This window comes from Oncorhynchus tshawytscha, linkage group LG10 (assembly GCF_018296145.1).
Source record: "Oncorhynchus tshawytscha isolate Ot180627B linkage group LG10, Otsh_v2.0, whole genome shotgun sequence".
Classification (NCBI taxonomy): domain Eukaryota; kingdom Metazoa; phylum Chordata; class Actinopteri; order Salmoniformes; family Salmonidae; genus Oncorhynchus; species Oncorhynchus tshawytscha.
This window is the reverse complement of record NC_056438.1, coordinates 33704428-33728808: the sequence shown is the minus strand read 5'-3', so window position 1 is coordinate 33728808 and position 24381 is coordinate 33704428. Positions and strand designations below refer to the sequence as shown.

The 24381-nt window shown below is 43.8% G+C and overlaps 1 protein-coding gene across 1 annotated transcript in view; it reads right to left on the bottom strand.

The window, feature by feature from the left end:
* Window positions 1–24381, bottom strand: part of LOC112261057 (NACHT and WD repeat domain-containing protein 2) — an 83370-nt gene that overhangs the window by 43036 nt on the left and 15953 nt on the right. Inside the window, exon 2 of the mRNA XM_024436410.1 lies at window positions 23607–23695. Within this exon, the coding sequence (XP_024292178.1) occupies window positions 23607–23695 (89 nt within the window). The remainder of the gene's footprint in view (window positions 1–23606; window positions 23696–24381) is intronic.

Here is a 24381-nt window from a genome sequence, read left to right as displayed (position 1 = left end):
TTGCTATGCCCATGGCCACTTGTCTTCTTTCCCCCTCAAATTTGTAAAAACATTGGATAGGTGTAGATGAATTGTCTACCAATACAGTTACACCAATCCACTGCTTTGAAATCTTTGAATGGGTGTGAACAGGTGCGCAGGGGAGAAGGTGCTTCCCTCTTTCTAATCAGTCATCAAAACGTCTCATCTTTGAAGCTGACTGATATCTATTCGCTTTTGATTCAGCGGATTAGTTATCACTATGAGCAAAGTTGCCAATATGCTCTGAATGACCCTTATCAATGATTATTTTACAACTGGTCCCAACGATAGTCAGCAAAGTGAAGAATTCAAGTCCAGTCACCTCATGGAACATTCACATCAATAAAATCTTTGCTGCCCACTACCATCCAGGCCTTCAACAACACCAGGTTGCAATCAACACACAGCACTACCCAGTTACTTTATTTGCTCTTTTGCATAATAGTATTTTACTTGCCTTTATGTGACTGTATTGTAGTGTTGTATTTAGTTTTTTTTACTACTCCTGTATGACAAACAAATTTAATCTCATCTCTCAGCAGAAGAGATTGTTCCTCCTGACCTGTTCCTGTAAGATTAATTTAAATTAGTATCATTACCTTATTTCTTCTGTCTTTCATGCCATCCATTGTTGTATATGGTCAAGTCAAACAGATCTTTCTTTAATGTGTTTTAGGTTTAGTGTTTGCAGGAACCTCTTGGATATAGGGGGCGCTATTTTAATTTTTGGATGAAAAACGTTCCCGTTTTAAACAAGATATTTTGTCACGAAAAGATGCTCGACTATGCATATAATTGACAGCTTTGGAAAGAAAACACTCTGACGTTTCCAAAACTGCAAAGATATTGTCTGTGAGTGCCACAGAACTGATGTTACAGAAAAAACCCAGATAAAAATCCAATCAGGAAGTGCCGCATTTTTTGAAACCGCCTCATGCCAATGACTCCTTATATGGCTGTGAAGGAGCTAGGAGTCAGCTTACGTTTTCCACGTTTTCCCCAAGGTGTCCACAGCATTGTGACGTCTTTTTAGGCATTTCCATTGGAGAATGGCTGTAAGAGACCATATAGGGTGAGTGGTCGCATGGTGTCTCCCGGAGAAAACCTTGCATAAAATACTGAGGTAGCCATTTTTCCAATCGTTTCTTATGAGAAACCAACTGCCTCGACGGATATATTATCGAATACATTTAAAAACACCTTGAGGATGGATCCTAAACAACGTTTGCCGTGTTTCTGTCGATATTATGGAGCAAATTTTGAAAAACGTTTGCCGTTATAGTTGAAGTATTTTTCGGTCAATTTCTCAGCCAAGCAGGATGAACAAACGGGACGTTTTTCGCCTACAAAAATATTATTTTTTGGAAAAAAGGAACATTTGCTATCTAACTGGGAGTCTCCTGAGTGAAAGCATCTGAAGTTCTTCAAAGGTAAATGATTTAATTTGGTTGCTTTTCTTATTTTCGTGAAAAAGTTGCCTGCTGCCAGCAGAGCCTAGCATAGCATTATGCCATGATAAACTTACACAAATGCTTGTCTAGCGTTGGCTGTAACGCATATTTTGAAAATCTGAGATGACAGTATTGTTAACAAAAGGCTAAGCTTGTGTTTGAATATATTTCTTTAATTTCATTTGCGATTTTCATGAATAGGAAAAGTTGCGTTATGGTAATGCGCTTGAGGCTATGATTACGCTCCCGGATACGGGATTGCTTGTCGCAAGAGGATTTGTTGTTTATTGTTTATAATCGCCCTAAAAAATGTCAATAATGTTGGCTCCAATTCCAATGTATTTATCGATTATTGTACATTATAAAACGGGTGGGCCTAATCCTGAATGCTGATTGGTTAAAAAAACATTCCAGCTAGTGTCTATTCCACAAGTTACCACCGGCTAAATCTATGAAGTTAAAATGCCTATTTACTCTGTTTCATCTGCCTGCGCAATCCATTGTCATATCAGCCCAGCCAAGCAATTTATAAACATGGTCTTCACTATAAAAAGCATCTAGACATTGTCTCACATTTCTTTTAGACTAACATTTAGTTTTCAACAGCAGAGATTTTTAAAAACCTTGCTGTCTGTCACTCTGACATTTGCAACATTGTTTCAATATTCAAATTCAAATTTGATCTCCAACTGTTTCATAGTAATGAACGAGTCGGGATGAGACGGTCAAGCAGGCAGCGTTTTCAAAATCATGAATCAGCTGACATCATTTTTATGGATATAAACAAAGAAATGTCAATTGAAAAAAGGTCAAACGAAACGAACTGCAGCTAGTTTGCAGTCTTTCCAGCTTCAGTTTGAAGTGATTGTGTTAGCTGTGTTGTTGGCTAGCTCCTCTGAACAACAGTGTCCTGACGAGTGAGCACATTTTCTATGCCAGGCAGTTTGTCATTAGCTCATTGTTATGTATTTCTCCAAATAAGTGTCACTAGAAAACAGTTTCAACAACTGCAAATGCAGCTACTTTACTGTTATTCTGGCTGCACTTTTTGACGTGACTGTAAATTAGTAATAGTTGGCTAGCTAGCAAGCCATGGATAAAAATGTTGCCAATGGAACATTTCGAACGAACCACTGGGTCGCGTCTCCTGCAACCGAACCGATAGAACGAACGACCAGCCGGCTTGGGTACCACCCCTAGATTTGTGTCAGGACTATATCTTGTGGAAGAATAAAATAGTATGACTAATATAATCAAAATAAAGTTTTTAATGAAAATATGTAAATCATTATTTTAATATGTAGGTAGCCCATTGTATAAAAGTGAAGGTCCTCGAAGGAGACCTAACAACACCCATGCCAATATACAGTGCATTCGGAAAGTATCACTGGGGCCAAGCTTCCTGCATCCAGGACTTCGATACTAGGTGGTGTCAGAGGAAGGCCCAAAAAATTGTCAAAGACTCCACCTACTCAAGTCATAGACTGTTTTCTTTGCTACCGCACGGCAAGTGGCCTCTACCCCCAAGCCATAAGACTGCTGAAGAATTAATCAAATGGCCACCAGGACTGTATTTTGCACTGCCCTCCCCCCTTTGTTCTACTGCTGCTACTCGCTGTTTATTATCTATGCATATATGCACATATTACTTCACTCACCTCGACTAACTTATATCCCCGCAAATTGACTCGGTACCGGTACCCCCTGTATATAGCCTTGTTACGTGTTACTTCTTTTTACATTAGTTTATTTAGTACTTATTTTCTTCAAAATGTATAGATAGTTAAGGGCTTGTAAGTAAGCATTTCACACCTGTTGTATTCGGTGCATGTGAAAAATACAATTTGATATTGTTGATGTTAGTAATAAAGGTTTACAGTCATCATGATGACATAAGATTGATTGCTTAAAAGAAATCTATATCTTTAGTTTTGTACTGTTGGGAGTAAATTGCAGTGCATTACATTTACACACAATACCCCATAATGACAATACAAGATTATCTGGTCTGATGAAATTAAGATTGAACTCTTTGGCCTGGAAGAAACCTGGCACCATCCCTACGGTGAAGCATGGTGGTGGCAGCATACATTTGCAACCTGTTTTTGCTTCATCATAATGGGGTATTGTATGTAGATTGATGAGAAAAAACAAACTATTTAATACATTTTAGAATAAGGCTGTAACGTAATTATTATTTTTTTAAAGTCAAGGTGTCTGCACTGTAAATTGTCAAGGAAATGACACGGACACTCAGGGGGTTGTCTCTCTATAAAAGTCGCTGGCCACACACCAATACATGGACTTCACAGTCAAACTATAAGTTAAAGAGCATCCAATCGTTGTCACTGTTGACATACTAATCCGTGTCGTGATTCGATTAAGAAGGATATGATCCATGCGTGATTGGAAAATCCCTCCATGAGAGGTTGAAAACCAAACCTATCCTACTAGACCTATCATAAAATTATTAAGACAAGTTAAAGTTATGAACAATAGCTTATTTCCCAAATATTCTATCCTATAAAGGTGTTGTCCTAAAGTTGTTGTGGCTTTCAAAAATAACAAGAATGAAAGTCTATAGCCTAAGTTATTCTCAATCACAGCTTTATGAGAGATACTTTTTATTTTACTATTATTGATGGGGCAAATAAAGCAAATATTATTCAGTTTTGAAGATGGTAGACTGCTTCTATCCAGCCCATGCTGTAGGCCTATAACCTCACTCCCTACATACCGTAAGACAACCCTTTCTTCATCAAATAGTCACTGCTCCATCATGTGTGCACCACACAGACAGACACAGATACACACACACCTGTTCTGATCCTCCACACCAGAAAGGAATCTTAAAAAATATTTGCCATTGCCTGCACTTAGCCTATGCCCAGGCTTTCAACAACTTTGTATGTCATCATGATTCATCCAGTTGCATTCAATTTCGTGCTATAGTCCAACTGTCTTTTTAATCTGATGGCATGTTTTTTTAGTAAAATAATTTGGGGTGGGTGGCCAATAAGGTCAATAGCAGTGTAATAGACACATAATGAAGGCAAATCATACAATCAAAAAAGTCTACTACAATAAACAGCACAATCAACACAAATGTGACAAAATCAATCAATCAAGACTCATTAGGTACACAAAAAAACTTCATTACATAATATCATGACGCCCCTCAGCACCAACTCAACAATGGCCGCCGATTCCTTATATGTTATGATTAGTTGCACTGGGGGCCATAAGCTCATATCACCCCTGTGTTGAATGGAGAATAGAGAGGTGTAACAGAACATTGTGCGTGTCATAATAAAGAGTTTACCTCTCTGTCAGTACAGCAGGCAGGTGGGGGATTTCAAATCAAATTACATTTTATTTGTCACTTACAAATGGTTAGAAAATGTTAATGCGAGTGTAGCGAAATGCTTGTGCTTCTAGTTCCGACAATGCAGTAATAACCAACGAGTAATCTAACCTAACAATACCACAACTACTACCTTATACACACAAGTGTAAAGGGATAAAGAATATGTACATAAATATATATGAATGAGTGATGGTACAGAACAGCATAGGCAAGATGCAGTAGATGGTATGAGTACAGTATATACATATGAGATGAGTAATGTAGGGTATGTAAACATTATATTAAGTGGCATTGTTTAACTTTTTATGGCTGCAGGGGCAGTATTGAGTAGCTTTGATGAAAGGTGCCCATATCAAAACGGCCTGCTCCTCAGTCATAGTTGCTAATATTTGCATATTATTATTAGTATTGGATAGAAAACACTCTGAAGTTTCTAAAACGGTTTGAATTATGTCTGTGAGTATAACAGAACTCATATTGCAGGCAAAAACCAGAGAAATTCCACTTCCTGGTTTTTTTCTGGAGGTGGCAGATTTTCAACCAAGGTCTCATTGAAATTACAGCGAGATATGGATAAGTTTTCACTTCCTATGCCTTCCACTAGATGTCAGCAGTCAATATAACTTTGTCTGATGACTCTAATGTGAAGGGGGGGTCGATTGACACAGGAAATAGTCACCACAGCCATGAGTGGACCATGCTTTCACCAGGCGCGTTCACAGATGAAGGACCTGCGTTCCATTGCTCATCTGAAGTCATTCTAATTCTCCGGTTGGAACGTTATTCAAGATATATGTAAATAACATTCTAAAGATTGATTCAGTACATCGTTTGACATGTTTCTACTGACTGTTACGGAACTTGTGGACGCACTTTGTGACTTTGGAATTGTTTACCAAACGCGCAAACCAAAGTAGCTAATTGGAAATAAATAACGGACATTTTCGAACAAATCAAGCATTTATTATGGACCTGGGATTTCTAGGACTGCATTCTGATGAAGTTCATCAAAAGTAAGGAAACATTTATCATGTTTTTTCTGGTTTCTGTTGACTCAAACATGGAGGCTAATTTGGCTACTGTTCTGAGTGCCGTCTCAGATTATTGCATGGGTTGCTTTTTCCATAAACTTTTTTGAAATCTAATTCCATGTATTATCATTTACATTTATGATGAGTATTTCTGTTGAAACGATGTGGCTATGCAAAATCACTTGATGTTTTGAAACTAGTGAATCTAACGGGCCAATGTAAACTCAGATTTTTTAAATATAAATATGAACTTTATCAAACAAAACATGCATGTATTGTGTAACATGAAGTCCTGTGAGTGTCATCTGATGAAGATCATTCAAGGTTAGTGATTCATTTAATCTTTATTTCTGGTTTTTGTGAATGCTATATTTTGCTGGAAAATGGCTGTGCTTGGTGTGGTTTGGTGGAGACCTAACATAATAGTTTGTAGTACTTTCACTGAAAAGCCTATTTGAAATTGGACACTTTGGTGGGATTAATAACGAGAATAGCTTTTCAATGATATGGGACACGTATATTTTAGGAATTGTAATTACGAGATTTCTGTGGTTTGAATTTGGCGCCCTCTATTTTCACTGGTAGTTGTCATATCGATCCCGATATCGGGATTGCAGCCATAACAGGTTAAAGTGGCTCGTGATACATTTTTTACAACAATTTCCATCAATTTCCATTAGTAAAGTGGCTGGAGTTGAGTCAGTATGTTGGCAGCAGCCACTCAATGTTAGTGGTGGCTGTTTAACAGTCTGTTGGCCTTGAGATAGAAGCTGTTTTTCAGTCTCTCGGTCCCTGCTTTGAAGCACCTGTACTGACCTCGCCTTCTGGAAGATAGCGGGGTGAACAGGCAGTGTCTCGGGTGGTTGTTGTCCTTGATGATCTTTATGGCCTTCCTGTGACATCAGGTGGTGTAGGTGTCCTGGAGGGCAGGTAGTTTGCCCCCGGGTGATGCGTTGTGCAGACTTCACTACCCTCTGGAGAGCCTTACGGTTGTGGGCGGAGCAGTTGCCGTACCAGGCATTGATACAGCCCGACAGGATGCTCTCGATTGTGCATCTGTAGATGATTGTGAGTGCTTTTGATGACAAGCCAAATTTCTTCAGCCTCCTGAGGTTGAAGAGGCGCTGCTGCGCCTTCTTCACAACGCTGTCTGTGTGGGTGGACCAATTCGGATTGTCCGTGATGTGTACACCGAGGCACTTGAAACTTACTACCCTCTCCACTACTGTCCCATCGATGTGGATAGGGGGGTGCTCCCTCTGTTATTTTCCTGACATCAAACTCCGAGGGCCCTCACCTCCTCAATGTAGGCCGTCTCGTCGTTGTTGGTAATCAAGCCTACCACTGTAGTATCGTCCGCAAACTTGATGATTGAGTTGGAGGCGTGTATGGCCACGCAGTTGTGGGTGAACAGGGAGTACAGGCGAGGGCTCAGAATGCACCCTTGTGGGCCCCAGTGTTGAGGATCAGCGGGGTGGAGATCTTATTACCTACCCTCACCACCTGGGGGCGGCCCGTCAGGAAGTCCAGTACCCAGTTGCACATGGTGGGGTCGAGACCTAGGGTCTGGAACAGCAGACTGGGATAACGATTGATTGAATATGTCCGTAAACACACCAGCCAGCTGGTCTGCGCATGCTCTGAGGACGCAGCTGTGGATGCCGTCTGGGCCTGCAGCTTTGCGAGGGTTAACACGTTTAAATGTTTTACTCAAGTCGGCTGCAGTGAAGGAGAGCCCGCAGGTTTTGGTAGCAGGCCGTGTCAGTGGCACTGTATTGTCCTCAAAGCGAGCAAAAAAGTTACTTAGTCTGTCCGGGAGCAAGACATCCTGGTCCACGATGGGGCTGGTTTTCTTTTTGTAATCTGTGATTGACTGTAGACCCTGCCACATACCTCTCGTGTCTGAGCCGTTGAATTGCGACTCTACTTTGTCTCTATACTGACACTTGTTTGATTGCCTTGCGGAGGGAATAGCTACACTGTTTGTATTCAGTCATGTTTCCGGTCACCTTGCCCTGGTTAAAAGCAATGGTTTGCGCTTTCAGTTTCACGGGAATGCTGCCATTCTGGTTTGGGAATGATTTAATCGTTGCTGTAGGTATAACATCGCTGATACACTTTCTAATGAACTCGCTCACCGAATCAGCGTATTCGTCAATGTTGTTGTTGGACACAATGTGGAACATATCCCAAACCACTGCAATGATCGTTAGTGGAAGAAGGTGAGGACCAAGGTGCAGCGTGTGACGTGTTCATATTTTTTAAATAGAACTGAACACTAAATACAAAACAACAAATAGAACAACCGAAACAGCTCCGTCAGGTGCAAAACACACTAAACAGAAGGCAACTACCCACACCCATAGTGGGAAAACAGGCTGCCTAAGTATGGTTCTCAATCAGAGACAACGATTGCCAGCTGCATCTGATTGGGAACCATACCAGGCCAAACACATAGAAATAGAAAACATAGAACAAAAACATAGAATGCCCACCCCAACTCACGCCCTGACCAAACTTAAACAGAGACATAAAAAAGGAACTAAGGTAAGGACGTGACAGTACCCCCCCCCCCAAAGATGCGGACTCCGGCCGCAAAACCTAAAGCCATAGGGGAGGGTCTGGGTGGGCATCGGTCCGTGGGTGGAGCGCACGGTGTCCCCAGTACGTGTTCTTAGCCCGGTGCGCTACATCCCAGCTCCCCGCATCTGCCCGGCTAGGGTGAAGATCCAGCCAGGGCGGATGGTGCCAGCCCTGCTCTCCAGACAGCCAGTACGTCTCCTTGGGCCAGGATATCCTGTGTCAGCTCTGCGCACTGTGTCTCCCATGTGTCTGCACAGCCCAGTGTGCCCCGCACGTGCTGGGGTAGAATTACCATCCAGCCAGGATGGGTTGTGCAGGCCCTTAGTTCGAGACCTCCAGTGCGCCTCCACGGCACGGTCTATCCTGTGCCTCCTCCGAGGACCAGGCTGTCTCTCAGTCTCCTCCCTCCAGATTCTCCCGTCTGTCTGGAGCCGCGAGAGCCACCCGTCAGTCAGGAGCCGCCAGAGCCGCCCGTCAGTCAGTCCGGAGCCGCCAGAGCCGCCCGTCAGTCCGGGCCGCCAGAGCCGCCCATCTGTCCGGGCCGCCAGAGCCGCCCGTCAGTCCGGAGCCGCCAGAGCCGCCCGTCAGTCCGGGAGCCGCCAGAGCCGCCCGTCAGTCCGGGAGCCGCCAGAGCCGCCCGTCAGTCCGGGAGCCGCCAGAGCCGCCCGTCAGTCCGGAGCCGCCAGAGCTGCCCGTCAGTCCGGAGCCGCCAGAGCCGCCCGTCAGTCCGGATCCGCCAGAGCCGCCTTTCACTCCGGCGCTGCCAGAGTCTCCTGTCTATTTGGGGCCCACTGCAAGGGTTCCCAGTCCGAGGTCGGCAGCGAGGGTCGCCGCTCCAAAGGCGCCACTTAAGTGGGCCAAGACTATGGTGGAGTGGGGTCCACGTCCCGCGCCAGAGCCGCCACCGCGGACAGATGCCCACCCAGACCCTCCCCTAAGGGTTTAGGTTTTGCTGCCGGAGTCCGCAGCTTGGGGGGGTACTGTCACGCCCTGACCGTAGATCGCTTTGTATGTTTCTATTTTTAGTTTGGTCAGGGTGTGATGTGGGTGGGTATTCTTACTTGTTCTATGTGTTTGGCCTGGTATGGTTCTCAATCAGAGGCAGCTGTCTATTGTTGTCTCTGATTGAGAGCCATACTTAGGTAGCCTGTTTTCCCATTTTGAGTTGTGGGTGATTCTTTTCCGTTTCAGTGTTTTCACCATACGGGACTGTTTCGGTTTTCCTTTATTCTTTTTTTCGTTTGTATTCAGTGTTCAGTTTATTAAAATAAATATTAACATGTACACTTACCACGCTGCGTTTTGGTCCGATCTTGACTACTCGTCATCAGAAGAGGAACGTTACATTGAAGCAGTCTTGAAGAGTGGAATCAGATTGGTCGGACCAGTGTTGAACAGACCTGAGCGTGGGAGCTTCCTGTTTTAGTCTCTGTCTGTAGGCTGGAAGCAACAAAATGGAGTCGTGGTCAGCTTTTCCGAAAGGAGGGCAGGGGAGGGCCTTATATGCGTTGTGGAAGTTAGAATAACAATGATCCAGGGTTTTACCAGCCCTGGTAGCACAATTGATATGCTGATAGAATTTAGGGAATCTTGTTTTTAGATTAGCCTTGTTAAAATCCCCAGCTACAATTAATGCAGCCTCAGGATATGTGGTTTCCAGTTTGCATAGAGTCAAATAAAGTTCGTTCAGGGCCATCGATGTGTCTGCTTGGGGGGTAATATATACGGCTGTGATTATAATCAAAGAGAATTCCCTTCGTAGATAATGCGGTCGACATTTGATTGTGAGGAATTCAGGTGAACAGAAGGACTGGAGTTCCTGTATGTTATTATGATCACACCACGTCTCGTTAATCATAAGGCATACACCCGCGCCCCTCTTCTAACCAGAGAGATGCTTGTTTCTGTCGGCGCGATGCGTGAAGAAACCAGCTGGCTGCACCGACTCCGATAGCGTCTCTCGAGTGAGGCATATTTCCGTGAAGCAAAGAACGATACAGTCTCTGATGTCTCTCTGGAATGCTACCCTTGCTCGGATTTCATCAACCTTGTTGTCAAGAGACTGCACATTCGCGAGTAGTATGCTAAGGAGTGGTGCGCGATGTGTCCGTCTCCGGAGCCTGACCAGCAGACTGCTTCGTTTGTCCCTTTTTCGGCATCGTTGTTTTGGGTCGCCGGCTGGGATCCGATCCATTGTCCTGGGTGGAAGGCAAAACACAGGATCCACTTCGGGAGAGTCATATTCCTGGTCGTAATGATGGTGAGTTGACGTTGCTCTTATATCCAGTAGTTCCTCCCGACTGTATGTAATAAAACCTAAGATTACCTGGGGTACCAATGTAAGAAATAACACATTAAAAAAAATACTGCATAGTTTCCTAGGAATGCGAAGCGAGGCGGCCATCTCTGTCAGCGCCGGAAGTCTTAGTGGAGGCCCAGTAATTAAAACTCAAATGAAGACATTAGTCATCTCTCTCACCCAGCGCCGCGGGGGAAGTCGTCACGTTAATTCAATTTCCACCCCTGACCCACATCCCCGTTGGTCTGAGCAAATAAGGGAAGGGATGGAGGGATGAGGAAGGGGGAAAAAGCTGTGACACGGTCTCCAGGAAATCTAAGAGGTGTTAGAGGTGTTTTGAGAGGGGATTGATACTAAGGTATGAATAATAGAAAGAATACAGTATGGAGTTCTTATTTCTTTGCCACTTTCATTTTTTCACTGTGCCTCCCGCCCCTACCTCTCTCTCCACTCTCTTTCATATCGCTCATCCTCCATGTCTTTCTCCTTGCCATTAACCATGATTATAATAATTACATACTGTACATTTAATTGTATAGTACCTTTCAGATCCCAAGGACACTTCACACAATGTAAAAGCCCCAAAAGTACATCTCCCCTGTATTTCTCTCTCCTTGCATCCCTCTCTTTCCATCGTTCCCTCACTAACTCCTCTATCCCCCTCACTCTATATATATTTTTCTCTCTCCTCAACCCCCTCTCTCTCGCTCCCTCCATCATTTTCTCTCTGTCCATCTTTCCATCCCTCTGTGGTAGAGGAGGGGTTGTGGCTTCTTGTTTAAGAGGCAGAGGCACATTCAGTTCAGCAGCTTTCTATTGCCCAGTGCAAAATAAGCCTTTTTCTTTATTGAATGTCAGTCTACTAGACTTGAGGATTAGGCCTCCATACTTATCAGGCAAAAAATCTAATATAAAACACCAGAATCTCTCTGAGGCAAAATAACACCAAAATCAAAAGACACAACAATAGTGTAGTGTGCATGATTAAGCATGTGATGAAAATTATAACCCTTGCATCACAATGAGCTACTGTATAACTAATCTGCTCTGTGTGGAATGTCTCCCTGTCTCTAAATGGAACTAAATAACAAACATGCTTCCGTGTAAAACATAGAAAAGTTAACATTTTAGTGTAGGTGTCCTTATAACACATTATAAATGGGTGGTTCGAGCCCTGAATGCTGATTGGCTGAAAGCCGTGGTATATCAGAGCGTATACCACGGGTATAACAAAACATTTATTTTTACAGCTTTAATTACGTTGGTAACCACTTTATAATAGCAATAAGGCACATCAAGGGTTTGTGATCTATTGCCAATATACCACGGCTAAGGGCTGTATCCAGGCACTCCGTGTTGCATCGTGTTTTAGGAACAGCCCTTAGCCGTGGTATATTGGCATACAGGGTATACAGATCCCTTGGGCCTTATTGCTTAATTATAACATTTGTCATAAGCTGTCACAAATAGATTTACCTAGTTATGAGTAGAGGCATAAGATTTATAAAATGAGTTATAAAGGGTGACTGTTCATCTTGTTGTCATATGGTCTAATGTCAACTGTTAATAACAACTACTATTGCAGAGTCTGCATGATAACTTATGTCATATGCTACATAAGACCCTAGATACCAGATGTTATAACAGGATGTCATGTAGTTTAATGGAATGACGGGCATCATAACCATGTAATATGCCTTTATAGAGTGTACACATCACCTTTAGTAAAGTGAAATTCATTTGAATTGTAAAAAAAACAGTTATGGATGTGTTTACTCCACAGGATGAGTTGAGAGTATCACAACATTTTAACATTCCAAAGGATCTCCAAGAAACATAGGCAAATACTACATGGGCAAATAAATGCTACTACCGCACTACTATGGCTGACCCTGTAAAAACAAACACATTTCAGTGTATGTGACAAAAAAAATTTGTTCTTAGTATTTTTATTTTGACAAGGAGACAATAAACTGCTCTGAGTTGAACAAATTGGACCTGCTCTACACAGTCCAAACAATGTGTTTTGTTTGACAGTATACTTGACAGTATACTTGACAGTATTGCCACCAGCTAGCTAATCATTCACACCCATAGTAGCACAACATGAGCACGAGCAGCCGCACTGTGCCCCCATCGATATATCTAGCTAACTAGATAGCTAGTTAGCTAGACGACTCCCTAAAACATGCCACTTTGATACAGTTTTTCATAGCAGGTTAAGGGAGCACTTTTGCTAACCCTAGCTCTTTTCCTAATGTTAACCACTTTTTTTTTAACTTGCCACGGTAATTCTCCTAACCTGCTGAGTAGGTTGTCCCAATCTGCTATGAAAAAGTCACTTCCAGTTGTAGCTGTATCAAAATGGCATTTTTTTAGGAGAATCTCAGTTAGCTAACTAACTTTTTTTAAATTATAAAGCTTACTTTGCAGCACATAACACAATACATTCTCTTTCACATACACTCTGAACGCAATTACTTTTTCAACTTAATAACTACATGCCGTTTAACTCATTCTAACTAGCTAACATTATTCTACATGTTATTTCCTGTTGGTTTGCCATTTGCAGATAAACTTTGCAGATAAACTTGCTTCCATTCTTCTTCCAATTTTAGTGATATGATTCACTGACACAAAGCAATACCTTTTCATTGGATCTGCAAAATATCCAGTTTGTTTCAGCAAATCATATTGCTGAAATTTCATCACCGAAATGGATTGAGAGCTCTTGTGACTAGCTAGCTCTCTAGCTAGCTAGGTAGCTATGCACTGATGGGGGCACAGTGGGACTGCTCATGCTCATGTCGTGCCACTACAGATGTGAATGGCTCGCTAGATCCAAAATGTCACTTAGGGCCAATTAGAGATAAACCCCTGACATGTTGGTTCACCCACGGGTGAAGTTCACCATGTTAAGGTCCATAATGAAGAAGTGAGTGCAGGAACAACATGGTTTGACTGTATTATAATGACACTGTTTCTGAACTCAGAAGGCGGAAAAGAAAATCCTCTTGGGGTTGGTTTTGACTTCTCTGGGTGCTGAGCGGCTGAATAATTGTGTTACCGTATGAGGGCAATCGTCGCTACTGCTCTTACTTATCAATTTTAGTGGAGGACAGGGGAGAGGAGAGGGCTCACCTATCTGACCTCTGTGTAGCAGCCAGGGAGCAAGTGAAGTGAGAGTTCACTAATGTAATGCAAGATGGAATGAAATTACAGAATTTAAAGTTAGTGAAATGAAAACGAGTAAGCTACAACGAGCAACCAACAGGTAAGCTACTGTTTTATCTTAATGGGGTTGGGGAGAAAGCACAGCATGTGGCCTTAATTAGCCTAGCTAGCTAGCTTCTTTAGCCTACTCCAGTCAAGACAGGCACTGTTATATGGGATGATAAATAATATTGTGGCTGCTACAAGTTAGCTAATTTTGGCTGTACCCAAATTTCCTCAGTGTCTCTCTTTCCTTCCATCTGCTCGCTACACACACCAACAATTTATAACCTTTTCAGGCAGCTGCAGCAATAGAGCGCCAGCTTCAACCTGCTGCAGCAGTGCTCAGGTTAAAAATAGAACTGAAAAAAAACACATGTATTTCGAATATCCGGATATCCGTCATAAATTAATGAAACTGTTAGAATAGTGAATTATGTCAAACCCCGATACCTAGGAGAGAGGCAGAGAAAGAGAGACAGAGAGAGAAAGGCATACAATATGCATGACAATCCACATTTTTGCTGTCCTGCCAATGCTCAATTTCAGTTTTCACCCACTCTCTTAGAGGAGCTCAGTTGGTAAACAGTTGGTAAACTTGGGCATGCTAATGAAGACATGAAAAACATCTCAACTCTCCCTTCTGTCTTACACTGTTTGATACTAGAACTGTGTTTGTGTTGTGGTTTCAAAGCAATAAAATAATTTAACTTAAAGCACTCCTCAGAGTAACAAACCAGGTATGCATATCAAGTCTACAATTAGCAGGTTTGAGAAAAATACATTGATGACGTGTTTTCTTCATAAATAATTACGGAAACATAGCTTTGAGAGTGTTTTTGAAGCTGTCGCTTTGAGTGGATCGACTTCAAACCATGGCATTATAGAGTGCGTAAATAGTAAAAGAAAAACTGAAATCGAGTTTCATCTCTCGTCTGTCTCTCTCCTCAGTAGCTGGTATTGTTAGGCAGCTGTAGAGACGTTTGACTGACAGCCATTAAACAATATCCTGTCAACTGCAGGGGGAAAGCTGCTATTGTAATTCATCTCTGGTGGTGATGGGTGTGTGTGTGTGTTTGATGGGTGTGTGTGCGTGTGTGTGTGTGTGTGTGTGTGTGTGTGTGTGTGTGTGTGTGTGTGATGGGAGTGTCTATGACTGAGTTCAGCTTAGAGAATGGCAGCCATGTTTTGCCAACCATAATAAAGTATTTACTTTCTCACTGGTACCCCATTATCAAAACAGTTCTTTACTGTAATAGTTATTTTACTGTATCAAAATTGTGTCAAATCACAATGAAGTGTTGCACAGAAGGACTCTCTCTATATAGCATGAACTCAATTGTGATGACTTAGAAAGACAAATGACTTTCCAGACTAGTGAGAAAGGACTGCCATTTCTCAGATATAAATATACATTATACTGAGCCGAATCACGCACACATGCGTGCACGTACACACACAGTCACAAATTATAATCTTATCAATATCCTAGTATCAAAATCTCCAAAATGGTCCACAACAGCATCTCCAAATAACCACATCCACCATCTACTTTAAACAGCCACACAAGATCCTGCATGATGGTGACTCACTCACAGTCTCCGAGGCACTCCACATATCATATCAGCTGTAACCGTGACATGCCCATGACTCACCAGCCAGGCATGTGGCCACCCAAAAATCACTGCAGCTTGACTCCATGCAATGGCAGAGTAGCATACTACCATAGTAGCGCCCCCTCTGGTTTGGAGAGCAATTTCAATGGATCCTGTTACTATACTTCCAAATCACCAATTTCCGAGGTCGCTCGGCCCGACAAAGCATCACGTTGGATATCAAAGCGAAAAGCTTGACAAATCCTCCAAGAAAAATCTGAAAATTCTGACTGACTTCACACCAAGGGCTCTCCTGGATCTGTTTAGCAAATATCTTTCGATAAAATATATCCTCACAGCAGCACACCAGCCATTTGCATTGTAAATGATACCAGATCTGTAAAAGCCACAGGGTTTTTCTTTATTTGTACTATTTTCTACATTGTAGAATAATAGCGAAGACATCAACACTATGAAATAACACATATGGAATCATGTAGTAACCAAAAAAGTGTTGAACAAATCAAATAATATTTGCCTTGATGACAGCTTTGCACACTCTTGGCATTCTCTCAACCAGCTTCATGAGGTAGTGGTACCTGATGTTACGTTCCCCAGTTTCTGTGTTGTGGTTTGTGTATTTGTATGTATGTGTGTGTTTCAGGATGGCTTCCTGAATTCCCCCAAGGAGCTGATTGGTCGGCCCCATTGTCACGGCTTCCACCGAACGTGGCTCCTCTCCCTGTTCGGGTGGTGCTTGGCGGTCGACGTCGCCGGTCTACTAGCTGCCACCGATCCTTTTTCCTTTTAATTTCGTTATGTCTGTCTTATGTTTCACCTGTGTTCTATTTGGGTAATTAGGGGGGTATTTAAATCTTGCCATTTCCTCTGGGTTTTGTGCTGGATTGTTTTGTTTAGTGTCATTCAGTTTTGGGTTGCGTTTTTTGGGTTCTGTTGAACAGGTGTTTTTTCCCCCCGGACGGTGTCTGGGTGGTTGAGGCTACTGTTGTAGTCCTGTTTTTACTGTAATTTGGACCTTGTTAATTAAAAGCCCTTTTCGAAACTTGCTTTCTCCTGCGCCTGACTCCACACCCACATCTCCTTTTGGAGTTAGTTGACAGAATCCCGCAACGAAAAATCATGGAATCAGCTGGAATCAGCTAATTGACATGTCCATCAGGCTGGACAACGGGCATCCAGATCGGGTCCTGTTTGTTCCAGTTCCCAGCACTCCTACTCTGACACCCATGGAGTTAGGGGGTGTTGGTGCTAGGGCAACTGGAGGAGGAGCCTCCTCCTGCACCAGTTGTGGTCGGTGAGGACACACTGCTGATCGGTGCTGGAGGAGCTCGTCTGGGAGTAGAGAGGGCAGGCAGAGCACGGCTTGAACACCTCAGGTGAGTCAGCACTCAGCCCACCCAGAGCCGCCTGTTGGTCATATGTATGTGTTGATTTCCTTTCCTGAGTTTTCCCCTCATTCCCAGCATAAGGCGCTAGTTGATTCAGGCACAGCGGGGAGTTTTATGGACCGCGGTTTCACGCTTAGGTTAGGGATTCCCTTGGTTCAGATGGACCATCCCTTCCCTGTGCACGCCCTAGATAGTTGGTCGTTAGGGTCAGGGCTGATCAGGGAGGCCACTATTCCACTGGACATGATGACGCAGGGGTTCATGAGGAGCAGATTAGTCTCTTCCTCATTGATTCTCCTGCGTTTCCAGTGGTGCTGGGAATTCCTTGGTTGGCTTATCACAATCATACAATTTTGTGGAAACAGGAGGCTCTTAAGGGGTGGTCAGGTAGGTGCGTGGGAGTTTCCATCTGTGCGACGACGGTGGAGAGTCCAGACCAAGTCTCCACCGTGCGCATCCCCCCGAATATGCCGATTTGGCAATCGCCTTCTGTAAAAAGAGGATGGGATTGTGCGATAAAACTCCAGGTGAATGCCGCACTTCCCAGGAGTCATGTGTATCCCCTGTCAGAGGAGGAGATGGTGGCTATGGAGAAAAATACCACCCAATCTCTGGGACAGGGGTACATTCGGCCCTCCATGTAACCTGCCTCCGAGTTTATTTTTTGTGAAGAAGAAGGAGGGAGATCTGCGTCCGTGCATTGACTATAGAGGTCTAAATTCCATCACTGTTGGGTTCAGTTACCCGCTACCTCTCATCGCCACGGCGGTGGAGTCATTCCATGGAGCACGTTTCTTCACAAAACTGGATCTCAGGAGCGTGTATAACTTGGTGCGAATCCGGGAGGGAGATGAGTGGAAGACCGCGTTTAGTACCACATCTGGCCATTATGAGTACCTTGTCATGCCGTATGGGTTGAAAAATGCTCCACCCATTTTCCAATCCTTTGTTGACGAGTTTCTCAGGGACCTGCACGGGCAGGGTGTGGTGGTTTATATCGATGACATACTTATCTATTCCGCCACATGCGCCGTGCTTGTGTCTCTTGTGCGCAAGGTACTTGGGTGACTGTTGGAGCATGACCTGTACGTCAAGGCCGAGAAATGTGTGTTTTCCAAACAAGCCGTCTCTTTCCTGGGATATCGCATTTCCACATCTGAGGTGGTGATGGAGTGTGACCGCATTGCGGCCGTGTGTAATTGGCCGACTCCGACCACGGTAAAGGAGGTGCAGCGGTTTTTAGGGTTTGCCAATTACTACCGGAGATTTATCCGGGGCTTTGGGCAGGTGGCTGCTCCCATTACCTCACTGCTGAAGGGGGGGCCAGTGCGTTTGCGGTGGTCGGCGGAGGTGGACAGAGCTTTGGGTCATCTGAAGGCATTGTTTACCGATGCTCCCGTATTGGCGCATCCGGACCCCTCATTGGCATTCATAGTGGAGGTGGACGCGTCCGAGGCTGGTGTTGAAGCCGTGCTATCACAGCGCTCGGGCACGGCCCCTGCGCTTTCTTTTCGAGGAAGCTTAGTCTGGCGGAACGACTGTGGAGGCCCTGTTTACAGACGTCTTCCGGCACTACGTGGTGCCTGAGGACATAGTTTCTGATCGGGGTCCCCAGTTCACTTCCCGGGTTTGGAGTGCGTTCATGGAGCGTCTGGGGGTCTCGATCTGCCTGACCTCTGGTTTTCACCCAGAGATTAATGGGCAGGTGGAGAGAGTGAACCAGGATGTGGGCAGGTTTCTGCTGCCGTATTGCCAGGACCGGCCCGGAGAGTGGGCAAGGTTTGTCTCATGGGCCGAGATGGCCCAGAATTCACTTCCCCATTCCTCCACGGACCTGTCGCCATTTCAGTGCGTGTTGGGCTATCAGCCGGTCCTGGTCCCATGGCATCAGCGTCAGACCGAGGCTCCTGCGGTGGAGGATTCTGTGCGTGCTCAAAGGAGACCCGGAGAGCCGTCCAGGAATGCCTGAAACGGGCCGGTGGGCGACAGAAGGTGAGCGCTGACCGCCGCCGTAGTGAGGCCCCCATGTTCGCACAGTGGGACAGGGTCTGGCTCTTGACCCGAAACCTGCCCCTCGCCTGCCCTGCCAGAAGCTGGGCACGTGGTTTGTGGGGCCACTTAAAGTCCTGAGGAGAATAAACGAGGTGTGTTTATGGTTACTGCTCCCCCTTACTATCGTATTAGCCCCTCGTTTCATGTGTCTCTCCTCACTTTTTTTTATAGAAAAAAATACAAATGTCATTGTCTATGTCCACAACAATGCTTAAACCACATCAATCTGATTGGATGGGCCTATCAGCGCATGATGACAATTGCGAATCACAAATAGCCTACCTTACCGACAATACTTGTTTCAATACCTGTTTGCATACCCATTGTTTCCTTAGTTAGCATTTACTGGTTGTTGAAACATCTTTCCTACCCTACTGGCTACCAATGTCTTTCCAGTTGAGAGCTGAACACTCTTGCTGCTTGTAGATGATATTCTGCTGAAACTAGGCAGTCTGTGGTGGGCATGTGGATATATTTCACGTGCTTTGCGATTGTGTAGGCTACTTTGTGCATGATTTGTCTATTTTACTACATAATTGATATGTTTCTATACAGTGCCTTCGGAAAGTACTCAGACCTCTTGACTTGTTCCACATTTTGTTACATTACAAATCTTTCTTTATAAAATTGATAATATAAAAAGCAATCTACTACACACAATACCCCATAATGACAAAGCGAAAACAGGTTTAGTATTTTTTTTGCAAATGTATTTAAGAAAAACTAAAATACCTTATTTACATGTATTCAGACCCTATGAGACTTGAAATTGAGCACAGGTGCATCCTGCTTCCATTCCCATTATTCATCCTTGAGGCGGAGGCGTTTCTACAACTTGATTGGAGGCCACCTGTGGTAAATTCAATTGATTGGACATGATTTGGAAAGGCACACACCTGTCTATGTAAGGTCCCACAGTTGACAGTGCATGTCAGAGCAAAAACCAAGCCATGAGGTTGAAGGAATTGTCCGTAGAGCTCCGAGACAGGATTGTGTCAAGGCACAGATCTGTGGAAGGGTGCCAAAATATTTCTGCTGCATTGAAGGTCCCCAAGAACACAGTGGCCTACATCAATTCTTAAATGGAAGAAGTGTGGAACCACCAAGACTCTTCCTAGAGCTAGCTGCCTGGCAATACTGAGCAATCAGGGGAGAAGGGCCTTAGTCAGGGAGGTGACCAAGAACCCTATGGAAGAATCTTCCAGAAGGACAACCATTTCTGCAGCACTCCTCCAATGAGACCTTTAAGGTTGAGTGGCCAAGCGGAAACCACTCAGTAAAAGGCAAAAAAGACTCTCAGACCATGATTCTCTGGTCTGATGAAACCATGATTCTCTGGTCTGATGAAACCAAGATTGAACTCTTTGGCCTGAATGCCAGGTGGCACGTCTGGAGGAAACCTGGCACCATCCTCATGGTGAAGCATGATGGTGGCAGCATCATGCTGTGCTGATGTTTTTCAGCGGCAGGGACTGGGAAAATATTCAGGATCGAGGGAAAGATGAATGCAGCAAAGTACAGAGAGATCCTTGATGAAAACCTGCTCCCGAGTGCCCACCACCTCAGGCGGGGGCGAAGTTCACCTTCCAACAGAACAACAACCTTAAGCATGGATCTCATGGAGTATTAGCAACATTGTTGTGAAGCTTTTTGTTAGTCTAATTTACAAACCAATTCGTGGAACAGATGGAGGGATTGAGATACTTCCAGTCTTGAGTAACTACCACCACTTTTTTTTCTTCTCTCTCTCGCTCTCTCGCTTCAGTGCTTTAAGTTATTTGGTTTTTGATTTATTAAAATTCCTATTAGCCCATGCCAATGGCGACAGCTAGTCTTACTGGGGTCTGACATATAACGAAAAATGAAAAAGACTTTACAATTTACATACATTTAAAAACATGAACATGTACTCTATGTGCATATCAGTTACACACACGTAAGTACATACACACAAAATGTAGGTCACGTGGAGGAGAGGCAGTTCCATGCACATGACTCTGTATATCAAATCAAATGTATTTATAAAGCCCTTCTTACATCAGGTGATATCTCAAAAGTGCTGTACAGAAACCCAGCCTAAAACCACAAACAGCAAGCAATGCAGGTGTAGAAGCATGTATAATACTGTACGTTTCCTTGAATTTCTTCTGGACCTGGGGACTGTGAAAAGACCCCCGGTGGCATGTCTGTTGGGATGAGTACTTCTGTCAGTACTGTGTGTAAGTTGACTATGCAAACAATTAGGAATTTCCAACATGGTTTCTTATAAAAACAAGAAGTGACACAGTCAGTCTTTCCTCAACTCTTAGCCAAGAGAGACTTAGGAATAATATTAAAATCAGCCCTCTGATTACAATGAAGAGCAAGATGTGTCACTCCGTTCTGGAGCAGCTGCAGCTTAACTAGGTGTTTCTTTGCAGCACTTGACCATATGACGGGACAATAATCAAGATAAGATCAAACTGGAGCCTGCAGGACTTGCTTTTTGGAATGTGGTGTCAAAAAAGCAGAGTAACTCTTTATTACAGACAGACCTCTCCCCATCTTTACAACCATTGAATCTATATGTTTTGATCATGACAGTTTACAATCTAAGGTAACACCAAGTAATTTAGTCTCCTCAACTTGTTCAACAGCCACACCATGCCTTACCAGATTCAGCTGAGGTCTAGAATTTAGGGAATGATTCATACCAAATACAATGCTCTTAGTTTTACAGATGTCCAGGACCAGTTTATTACTGCCCACCCATTTCAAAACAGACTGCAACTCTTTGTTAAGCTTTTCAGTGACTTCATTATCTGTGGTTGCTGAGGTGAATATGGTTGAATCATCAGCATACATGGACACACAGTTTTTTAATTCCTCATCAATCCAAGGAGCCTTAACAGTTCTAACAGCAACTTCATAAATGTATCAAGTGCAGCATCTGGATGCTCCATATTAATCACATCTGACCAACACATTTATTTAGCATCAACCACATAAGAGTCACACCAAAATAGTTTGTATGATCTCTTATACACTATTTTAGGCCCAGCTATTGGAACTTTCCTGGATATAGCCACTATATTGTGATCACTACATCCAATGGGTATGGATACAGCTTTAGAAGAAAGTTATATAAACTCAGCAAAAAAATAAACTTCCTCTCATTGGCAACTGCGTTTATTTTCAGCCAACCTAACATGTGCAAATATTTGTATAAACATAACAAGATTCAACAACTGAGACATAAACTGAACAAGTTCCATAGAAATGAGACTAACAGAAATTGAATAATGTGTCCTTGAACAAAGGGGCGGAGTCAAAATCAAAAGTAACAGTCAGTATCTGGTGTGGACACTAGCTGCATTAAGTACTGCAGTGCCTCTCCTCCTCATGGACTGCACCAGATTTACCAGTTCTTGCTGTGAGATGTTACCCCACTATTCCACCAAGGCACCTGCAAGTTCCCCGACATTTCTGGGGGGAATGGCCAAAGCCCTCACCCTCCGATCCAACAGGTCCCAGGCGTACTCAATGAGATTGAGATCCGTCCTCTTCCCTGGTCATGGCAGAACTCTGATATTCCTGTCTTGCAGGAAATCACACACAGAACGAGCAGTATGGCTGGTGGTATTGTCATGCTGGAAGGTCATGTCAGGATGAGCCTGCAGGAAGGGTACCACATGAGGGAGGAGGATGTCTTCCCTGTAATGCAAAACTAGAGCGTGGAGATTACCTGCAATGACAACAAGCTCAGTCCGATGATGCTGTGACACACCACCTCAGACCATGACGGACCCTCCACCTCCAAATTAATCCCGCTCCAGAGTACAGGCCTTGGTGTAACGCTCATTCCTTCGAGGATAAACGCGAATCTGACCATCACCCCTGGTGAGACAAAACCCACGACTTGTCAGTGAAGAGCACTTTTTGCCAGTCCTGTCTGGTCCAGCAACGGTGGGTTTGTGGCCATAGGTGACATTGTTGCCGGTGAGGAACTGCCTTACAACAGGCCTACAAGCCCTCAGTCCAGCCTCTCTCATCCTTTTGCGGACAGTCTAAAAACTGATGGAGGGATTGTGTGTTCCTGGTGTAACTCGGGCAGTTGTTGTTGCCATCCTGTACCTGTCCTACAGGCGTGATGTTCGGATGTACCGATCCTGTGCAGGTGTTACACGTGGTCTGCCACTGCGAGGACGATCAGCTGTCTGTCCTGTCTCCCTGTAGCTCTGTCTTAGGCGTCTCAGTATGGACATTGCATGGACATTGCAATGCCTCCTTGCAGCATTTTTGAGTGTCTTTCTTTAAGTAATTTTTCGTCAGAAAGGACACTAAGAGGCCTAAGTTTTCATAACTGTGACCTTCATTGCTCGTCTGTAAGCTGTTAGTGTCTTAACGACCATTCCACTGGTGCATGTTCATTAATTGTTTATGGTTCATTGAACAAGCATGGGAAACAGTTTTTCATTTACTTTTCTGATATTTCTCTATTTTGAAACCTCTTTGATCAATATTGGAAACCTTTGGGGGATATGTTAAAAACAACTTTCTTGCACTGCAAGACTGCAAAAGAGAAAGATTGTAAATGTTGTATTACCTGGAACTCAATCCCATAGTTCTCTCTGCAGAAGTCTCGTAGTTTGGGATATACATGCTCTTTCAGTGCATTCCTCTCTGCTTCTGTGTCTGGAAACAAAATGACAAAGTGAACACATTGATTTGTATACAGATTCATTGATACCATTATAACAGACGTTCAAATGTGGGCAACATGGCCGTCTTTAGCTTAGTTGGTAGAGCATGGTGCTTGCAATGCCAGGAAGTGGGTTATATTCCTGGGACCATCCATATAAAAAAAAATGCATGACTGTAAGTTGTTTTGGATAGAAGCGTCTTCTAAAAGGCTATTATTATTATTATGTTATAATGGAGGGCATAATTTGAGAAGGGTCAACAATGGCAGTGCTAACATTAGTTAATGGGGTTGTTATAGGATATTACATGTCATGGCATAGTTAGGGTCTGTGGGGAGTCTCAGACTAGTGAGGGCCTATGGGTCATTGTTCTGTCCTACTTTAATTCCTTTCCTCCTTCCTTTGGTCTTTCTCTCCTTTCCACTGCCCTCCCTTGGGTTACAATAATTGGAGAGGACAGGGACCATCCCCCACAACTCCAGGGGGATAGGTCTGATGGGCAGACAGTTAAAAACAGAACATGCCCAGGAGAGCCACAGTCCCTTTGATGATGGAACACATCATCAAAATAAATGTGTCACACTCAAATGTGTCCCCCACTCAAGACTGTGTCATGCTACAAAACTAGGGCACAATTTTTAGGGTTAGATAATTTTGTTTGCATTTGTTATTCATCTC